The sequence below is a fragment of the Gavialis gangeticus genome, unplaced genomic scaffold (genome assembly GCF_001723915.1).
Source record: "Gavialis gangeticus isolate Ggan-Ray unplaced genomic scaffold, GavGan_comp1, whole genome shotgun sequence".
Classification (NCBI taxonomy): Eukaryota; Metazoa; Chordata; order Crocodylia; family Gavialidae; genus Gavialis; species Gavialis gangeticus.
The window spans coordinates 56,815,680-56,825,442 of NW_017728992.1; the positions used below are offsets into that span (position 1 = coordinate 56,815,680).

Consider the following 9,763-nt stretch of genomic DNA (forward strand, 5'->3'; position numbering starts at 1 on the left):
CTCCTAAGGGCGGTGGTGTTCTCCCCTACCTTGGGGGTCTTCAAGAGGAGGTTGGACAGCTATCTGGCTGGAGTATTATGATCCCAGCACTTGTTCCTGCCCAGGGGGTCAGACTTGATGATCTGTTCAGGTCCCTTCTGACCCTAGAAACTATGATCACCAGCATAGATTCATCCTGATTCTCAATATTAAGTGATTTAACACAAAACAGTACGCATGTTCTTCTACCTAAGCATTTGCAAGCAAGATTCTATATGGCAACAAATCAGGTTTTTAAGAGAATTGCTAATCTCTGATTTTTTTCAGAGGCTCATACCCTCCCTGAGGGGCTAGTACTTCCTACTAACTGACCCTGCATGAGAAATTAACGTTCAGTAGCAGAATCCTCTGGCAACAACAGATACTTCACTTTGTTTCCTTCCATAACATACCATCTGTACTGCCAAATCAGTTGATGGGCTGGAAGAAGTCTGGTGAGGTATAAACACAGGACGTGCAGTATGAAAAAAGCAGGGGAAATGGATTATCAGATAAACCCACTTTGGAAGAGGTTGCATTACATCATTTGAGATTTGGTTTTTAATTCCTTAATGAAGGTATATTTAAATACAAGAACAAGAAGCAGCAGAAGTGCACTAAGCTCTAAAGCAATTGACAGCATCTGTCAAATATGTAACACACATTCAGAGCTTGAGTACCAGACTGGCATGTTTTTCTTTACTCTTATTCTTGACTTTTGCATCTGCATGAATTAATGCTGTGCATTAAAATAAGTGACATTTCTTTTCATGCAGAAGAAACTGGGCCACTCAAATCATCTTTGGGGAAAAAGTTTCATACAGACAATCTTTAGAATAAGTGGTTGATGCGGGTGGTTCTTTGAACATGGCAAGTAATATAACGTGCTCTGATGAATAAAAAATTAAAAGAAAAAAAAGCTATTCTGTAGAGTTTATGGAATATTTAGCCCTGCAGTTTGCTTTAGTACTCTTTTTTTTTAAGCCACCTAGAAACACCTCCTCATCACCACTGACTCAACTCTGGCTCTTTGGGCAACCAAAAAATTAAGACCCACTGATTTTATTTATTTTATTATTACCCAATTATTTTACTTCAACTGTAACTTCTTTGGAAGAGGTTCACTTTCCTGTGACAAAGCCCTTGCAGGTGTCACTGTGATGGTTCTAGTTAAGTTATGCTTAACCTCTGAATTGATATAGTTCAGAATTATTTTGACATGCGGTAAGCCCCCTATTAGAACTGAAAAGGAGTTTAAAGACAACACAGGCAACTAGATGCACAACAAAACTTGTGTCAATAAAGGGAGGTAGATACCCTCTTAACTGGAGGAAAACAACAACCTCTAAATCCTCTAACAAACAGTAGTGCCTTAGTTTTTGTCTTGTCACAGCTTCTTCCAGTTGTACTAAGGAACAGAGAATACATTTGACAGAATTCCACAGCATTTATAAAAACAACCACTTCCTGGAAGCTCATACTTGAATAGTGACTAGCAAAAAGGGTAGCTTTTATTTATGTCTATGAAGACTAGGCAGTACTTTACAGTTATTTATATAGACAAAGTTGACAAGCAGCAACAATTTCACACTTTAAAAACCCACTCAGACAAATAAATAAAACTTCCACTTCTGCTTCAGAGAAAGATTTGTTTGCAACTGGTAACCAAAAGAGATTAGATACAACTGTACATAGAATGTCGAAGTACATCAGTTCCAAGAAGCATGTTGGTACTTACCCTAATGAAGGTGATTCCAAATAAAATGCTGTGCTATTATGCAAGAAAGTGTGACAGTGAATTAATCAAAAGCTAAAAAGATTAAGTTTAGCTTCTATGTTTTAAAAGAGGCATCTTAATCCTCATACTTTCCAACATAATAGTGGACAGCAAGAGTAACTGCTATAACCTCAGAATAGTATTTACTCCTAATCAGACATGTTAACCTAGAGAATGCTGACATTGTGTCTGTAAGCTGTTTCCCAGCCACTGTTACACACTGGAAGAATAAACAGACATTATCAAATCTGTGTAGCAGTCTAATGCAAAATAACTACCTTTCTTTATTCAGAGGTTGTCTAGAAGTTATTTTGAATATAGCACTGAATAGTTAGGTAGAATTTTAGAATATAAAAGTAAATACTCAATCTTTTAACTTCTGTGAAGTTAAAACCATAACACAATCTGGTTAATATTTTCTGCATGCTGAATACTAACTCCTTCAATTGCTTTATATGGTCTTATATGCAAAAACTTGACAGACTTCCCCCCCCACATCAAAAGGAAGAAACAAGTCAGCTTGTTACCATGATCTGTACTGTTCCTGTTACAACTCTGAAGTTATTTACATAAATCTAATTCACTAAATACCACAGTGTAACTTGCCCTTTCCACAGAATTCACCTCTTCATTAGGTCTGACACAAAGTAAATGACTTAATGCTTAAGACTTAATCATGCAAAACCTTGCCACAATACACGTTTAGGTAAAACATTTTAAAAGTGGTAACAGAATACAGGTCCTGGAGTAAAGTAATTTATTGCAACACTTTCAGGGAAATGATTAATACCTGGCTCCCCCACACACACTTCAGAAATTCAAGGGAACCTGATTTACTGTACTTCTGCCACCTCCTTGCACAGAAATACTGCGATCCCCTCAAGGGGATATTTTCTGTTATGTGGCTTATGCAGGTGTTACCACCAAACAGGTGCATTCTCCAACTTAGTTCTCTAACTTTTTATGGCAGAAAAACTACCATTTCTTTTGAAATGGCAAAATTTTAGGCAACCACTTTATGTTCTGACAGAAACAGTCTTTGTCTTTCCTGCCAAACTAATGTTAATACTTCTACATTTAAAACAATACTTCCAGATTTTAACTTCTTTGGCATTCAAGGAAAAGAAAAAACACTCTCAAAGTAGTTGCTGGCACCACATTGAAGTGATGCATTTTGTTTGACACTCTATCCCCAGATACTTGGGCAATGTCATTTATTTTAGGGGTATTTTTTAAAGGAGTTCAAAGTGTGTGGAAATCTGTTTTTTTCTTGGTATCATCTGACTCCATTCCTTTTTACCACAATAGTTCCTGCCACAATATCGTAGGCTGTTCTGTTATGCTGAAAAAATAGTAGAGTAATAAAAGCTGGAAAAAATGAAGCAATAGAAAAGTTCTTGATCAATGCTCTTATTGTAGACCTGGAATGATAAGAAAAAAAGCTTATTTTAAGTTTACTAGTATGTACAGAAAAGCAGTTTTGCCAGACAAATTATATTCAACGGGATTTGGAAATCAAGTACTGTATCATTTAAAGCTCGAGCAAACCCTTTAACTGATTCCTGGATCACAGAATTACAATGGACAATAGGATTTTGCCCAACAGAACCAATACTAGGTCATTTGGAAAAATGATAAGTCTTTCACTCAAATTACAAGATTTCAGCAATAATTTGCTAGTGACAAAAGTTAAGACTACTTACGTTGTTATGCTGACATTAGAGGATGGAATCACTAACACACGACTTGGTGCAATAAGTACAGATGTATCACATGTCACAACTCGCAGTCCAAGCAGAAATTTGCCTGGGGTTGCCCCACCTGCTCCCCAAATACAGATAATCTACAAGAGAAGTCACTTGTTTTAATTCTGCAGTCAAATACTGTTGGTTCTCCAGCAAGCATATGTTCTTCAGAAACAAAAGCAATCAGAATGGCACAGAAGCACTATGTTTTAAGCAATCTTAATACAGAAAAAAGGACTTTGCTTTACATGTAGTAAGTTTATGCAGTAATTTTACTTTATCAGTCAAAGCCTCCAACTGCTGGTAGCATTAGAGCACATACTTAATAAGATCAGGTAACTCAATAATTTGATGCATCTGGTAGTTGCACATCTCTGACAAACATCCAGTTGACAATTAGAGTTAATGCTAATACTATTTACCTCATAGAAGCAGACTAACATCCTGTAGATAAGAGCCACTATCATCATTTTTTGCAAGTCTTCCATGGATGTATCTTCATCTATTTCTTCTATTATATAATGCATAGCAAACTTGGAGATGTCCCTGTATAAAACAAGACTCCTTTAATAAGAAAGCTACTCCACTCTTATCATATTATTGCTAAGTTTGTAAATTCCGTATGCATAACTGGAATGCTCTCTCATCACTTGGTACTTTCAGGGCTTCATTTTCTGGATCCTCAACAAAAAAACAGAGTCAATCAACCGTTATTAAGCAGACTTGCGGATTTGCTACACGGTGTAATATTATATCCTCCCTAGCTCATCTCCTCTATTTGAGGCCTTCTGCAAAACTGCCTTAACATCTCTGGTGGGAGACGCACATAGGATTTGTGCAAGAGGAAACATCCCTGCGTAACTTGATAGGAGCCCACCCCTCCCCCTATCACCACCATCACCTCACCTTTTCTGGTACCAGAGAGAACACATACTTCAGGCTGGATTCTTCCTGTGTTCTAGCTTTCCTTGGAATTAGGTGCTCTCAAAGCAGCACAGCTGGTTTAGCATATGTAACTTCACTTTGTCCCAGAAACCACTGACCCTTTGCCAGGACCATGTGAAACTCCTGACCAGTCAAACTGGAGGCACTACACAGGTCAGGCAAGCATGTCTGTCTTTCCACTAAAAGGGGGATGCTTGGATGTTCCAGGCTCATCTGTTTCTCAGTGCCTAAAGCTTGATTCTCAAACAGCACAGAGACTAGTCTCAGGTCTAAGGTCCTCTGAGATGAAATCCAAAACATTTATTACCATTCCAGGCTCAGTATTATTTATCCAAGACTGCAATTTCATTAACATTAAACTGGGAGCAAATCGCTTACCCAATAACACCAGTGGCACCTCAGTCAAAAACAGCTTGGAAGACCAAGCCAGTCTTGCCTATTAAGACCTCAGTAGCTTTGGCAACAATGCAAAAACAACTCTGGCTGGCATCTAGTCATTTGGCACTAACCTCTGGTGCCAACACCTCTGCAGTGGCTGCGAGTCTTAGCAGATGCTCATCAGGATACAAAAACAAGTGCACCTTCCTACAAGAGAAGCACAAGCAGAAGAAAGACTATCCTTTTCCTTTACATTCTGCCCCACCTGGACTTCAGACTGTTTGGCACTTAACTGCCATGCTCCTTTGGAGCCCAGTATCTTTACACTCAAAAGGGAGGTTTTTGAACCTCTCTGCATCCAAATAGTAAACATTAAGTGTACTGCACAAAGTGTTCAGATTTATTAGAACCAAAATTTTCTACACAGCCAGCCTCCCATTTCTGGGCACTCAGAGCAGAACTGTGAGCAGCAATATGAGCCTAACTGCTCTGAGTATCTTCATCTCCCACAATTTACCCAGGAAACCATTTTAGCTAATGTCTTTGTCAGCAAGTAAGGATTCAGCCTCCCAAGCAGAGATGCTACTTTTCTGTATAAAGGGCAACCTTGGACTATTTCCATCATAAGGGTGACATCTTCTGACAGTCCAAAAAAAGAAAAGGTCCATCTAAAATGTTATTGAAAAAAGGAACTGTCATTTCCCAGCACCCTGCACAGTAAGGTGGAGTCCCTGCAGTTCTGCATCTTAAATTGCAGGGCTTAGCTTAAGCTTCCTTCAGAGTCTATGTTCATCAGTATTTGCTCAGTTAGATTAAGGACCAGCCCATCCTCTCTCATCCTACAGCAAGACATGTTAAATATACCATGGTAAGTACAGCACCCCCAAAACAATTTGCAAATCCCTACTTACAAGCTTCTGGTGCAAGCCTTAAAATCTGTTAACAAAAACAGCTTTTTCTACATGGCAATTATACCTGTTGGGAGAGTGAACGTGTATTGCTCTCCAGATGCCAATACCATGGTCTGCAAAGGCAAAGTCATCATAATGCCCCATCTTGGCAAATGTGTGAGGTGCTCTCAGACAGCAGTGTACCTATGGCAGGGCAACGAGGGCAACTACCACTGCCCCTGTGCCCCAGGCTCCTGGCTGTGTGGCTATAATCTTGCTCTCAGATTTCTACCTGTGGAATATTTCCTTCCACATGGCCCACCCAAAGCAAACTCATCTCCATAACCTACACATAAGAAATATTTTTACATAGGAAGACCAAACCTTTTTGAAAATCCAGTAGGTCAACTGAAGCACACATGAAGAGAGGCTAGGGACAACGCATCATTAACCATTTCTCTTGGTGAATAAGGTGTAGCAGTACTTCACACATTGTAGGAAACCAGCTCTTCTTGATTCAAATATCCATTCCCTAAGAGGCATTACAGCACAGTAACATTCATTTCTTAAGCTGGCTCTCCCGGCTATGAAGCACAACTTTGGAGTTTAGAGCCTGCTTTCACTAGGCACCTGTGCTGGGCTACAACATATGGACAATGCCCAAGCACAGAAGCAGTGTAGCAATCCATATTTATCTAACCATCTTTTACACACCCTCATCCTGAGGTAGTACTGGTTTACTAATCCACCCCACGCAGGATTACACAGAGACCTTCCAGAGAGAAGTTACATAACATTTACTTGTTCAAGGGCTGCGTTTGGGCATTCACCATGACTTGCCCACATACCCCTGTATTTCACATCAGGGCTCTGCAATTAGAGCTGAGGCACTACTGGTGGTAGTGACAGATGGGGCATATGCTCCCTTAAAAAACAAAACACCTACGACATGAATTTTCAGGAAAGTTCCTCGACTTAGCATTTGATTTGAAAACAGGAAACTCTTTTTGAAGATTCTTATGCATGGTAAGCAACTTCCCTCCTCTCAAAAAAGGCGTAAGATCATTCAAAAATCATTAAAAAATAATGATTCCCTTAGATTATCCATAACACATACTCTCCTTCCCCCTCTCCCTCAAGAGGCCAACTCTACAGGGATGAATGGGGAAAAGAATACCACAGGCCAATCTAGCACTTTACATGCTAAATAACTGATACAAATTTTCATAAGTATGGCTAGAAGTTTTGGCAGCTGGTAGACAGATGATAGAACTCTGGACTAGGAACTTTAGTTGGACATTTCTGCTGAAGTGCTCAGTAATAAAATGTCAATGGAAACATCAACATTCACCATAGATTTTTGGACTATTCCAACATGAGAACTACCAACACATCTTTTCTTAGGCTGTTTTGGCAAAAATGTGAACTCGAGACAGCCTCTAAAGCACAATCCTGTAGCTGGTGCATTGGCCTCCGCTGAAAAAATCTCAGACCACTCCAGTATGACACCACGGTGGCAGAGAACTGAGACAGGCCTTAGTTCGTCCTGCTATCTCCTACCCCAGGGCTGCAACAGCATAGCTGCCTTGGCATGCATGCGGTAACACACTAATAAGCCGAGATGGTGCCTACTGTCATGCCTACAGAAGCTGAGCCTGGTGTTTGTTCCATGGTGCTACACCAGGGCAATGTAGACCTCAAGTCACAGACAGAAGTAGAATAAGGTAGGGTTACACAGCTTCAAAATTTAAAGATTTCAAAGATCTAAGCTCCATTAATTGAAAGGTTGGCAGACATCTTCAATCACAGAACCAAGAGGTTCTGAAGAAAAGAGAACAAAAGCCTCTGGGCTTAAACAGTGTATGGGAATAAACACTTAAAATGAAAGATCTCCGAGTGGAATACAGCTTATGCATACTGTATTTTGTTGGTATTTTCTAATCAAGTCTCATATAAACCCAACTCATGATCGGTGAAGATGGAAGCATAAGGCTACTAGTCAACAAGTCATATTTTTAAGCATTTATACAGACAGCATATAATTGCATATAACATTTAAGTTCAAGTTGTACTAACCAATAAGGGACCAGTCAAGTTTGGTAGGTTCCACATTCGTCCTGCATCACCACACCTAGTCACAGTCCCTCAGACTTATTTTAAATAAATATTGCTTGATCTTGTTGAAGCATATGCAATGCATGCAACCCTTAACAGTTCTGGTATTTGTAGAGAACAACTGACAGATAAAGAAATCCTAGTTCAAGTTTTAAAGGTTTCTATTCTCTCCCCCTGGCCCCCTCAAAAACTGGACTCAGGATTTCTGGAAAGCCTTGGCAATATCTTTTTAAAGAGGAGCCATAAAACTACTTTCAAGTGATTTCTTCCCACTACTCATGCTCTCCTATTCAAATTAACTTTCTAAAATAAGTTGTCCTTGCCATGATAAAACTTGTTTGATCAAACAAAATTATTTTTAGGCAGACAAAATAATGTTTGGAACACCTACAGTATGTAGCTATATTTTGAAAATAAAAAGCCTGTTAACCCATGAAAGGAGCTACATAGCAATTCTTAAGCATGTTCCATGAGTCATCCTAATATTTAGAAAGGAAGAACTGGTATAAAGGTCAATCGTTAGCTGCTCTAAAATGTAAAATATGCTTCCAAATGTCAGAAGAGTGACAATGCTTTATATAATAAATGCCTTAAATTGATAACTTACTTTATTCCACTGAGGTGCATAATACTTAAGACAATGGTTGCCTTTATAAAGAATAGAATAAAGAAATCCACCATCTCTGCTATAAACCTGTGCGCCAAGGATGGAATAATGAACTCCTGACCTGTAATAAAAATAAACTGAGATTATGCAAACTTTTATTGCAACAAAGTTTACAATTTAAAATTAAACATTCTGTATACTGCAAACCAATTTACAAGAAACACATTAAAAGGGTATTCAATATTTAAGAAACATTTTAAAATCCTTGTTCTGATCTACCAAGCCCATCTCTTTCATTCAAACACCTCCTTAACTTAAAATACTCTTCACAATTCTGATAAGAATTACATTCAAATTAGAAAAGTTAGTTGAACCAACTACACTCATGTTTTAACTGCATTACAGGTCTTTGCTGATGCTCATTCTCCCTTATTGTTTTGAGTCTTATCATATTTCAGTTTTTCATCTGTTAAAAGGTCACTTCTTTGTAACATGCCTAGGACACATCTATGCCTATCCATTTTTTCATTCTATAGTTTACAATTATTTTGGTACAGAATGATTTCCTTCAGCTTTTTTTCTTTAAATCTGGATACTTCGATCAGGGGTAAAGCTTGTTACCCCTTCAGTTTAGAATGGTGGGAATTCAATAAAGAAATATAAAATAACTGTTAAACTGCTTTTAAATAAATTCTGATAGTGTTACTAACAAAAATAAGATTTAAAAAAAATTCTTTTGAACAGTTCCCCAGGAAAAAAAATGCTATAGAGAACAATCTAGAGACTGATACAGCAGTCCCATATTGGATCAGCACCAACATAAGGAATATTGACAGTATCAGCAGTTGGCTTTTTTTGGCTGATGTGGCCAATGTCACCAATAAATGCCCCTGTGCATATGCGCAGCCGCAGCAACATGCAGACAGCAAGGAGCACAGCCCAGCAGCATCCAGCTGGTAAGTCTGCTGTGTGGGGGAAGGGGTGCGTGGGGGCGTGTTCTGCCGGCTCTGTGCGCGGGGCAAGCGGGCTGGGGTTGGGCTCTTCCCAGTGTGGGGCCTGGGCCGGGCTGTGCTCAGGGCAGGCAGCAGCGCAGAGGGGGGCTATGGCAAATTCTGGGGTGGCTGCAGCCCTCACCCCATAGCCCTGCTCTCGGCGCTGCACTGCCTACCCCCAACCCCCTGCTGGGAAAAGCCCAGTGCTGCCCTGGCCCCAGCCCGCCCTTGCCCCCTGCACAGATCCGGGGGCACACGCAACCCCCCCCCCCACCATGCCCTCCTGGGGTGTACAC

At 39.7% G+C, this 9,763-nt stretch overlaps 1 protein-coding gene across 1 annotated transcript in view; it reads right to left on the reverse strand.

Annotated features, from left to right (window-relative positions):
* Positions 1–1,498: 1,498 nt before the first annotated feature.
* The window catches only part of FAM8A1 (family with sequence similarity 8 member A1), an 11,752-nt gene continuing 3,487 nt past the window's right edge, over positions 1,499–9,763 (reverse strand). The window contains exons 2-5 of the mRNA XM_019522888.1: positions 8,476–8,596; positions 3,963–4,086; positions 3,499–3,638; positions 1,499–3,216 (exon numbers count right to left, since the gene is read on the reverse strand). Coding sequence (XP_019378433.1) covers positions 3,072–3,216; positions 3,499–3,638; positions 3,963–4,086; positions 8,476–8,549 — 483 coding nt within the window. The 5' untranslated portion in view covers positions 8,550–8,596 and the 3' untranslated portion in view covers positions 1,499–3,071. The remainder of the gene's footprint in view (positions 3,217–3,498; positions 3,639–3,962; positions 4,087–8,475; positions 8,597–9,763) is intronic.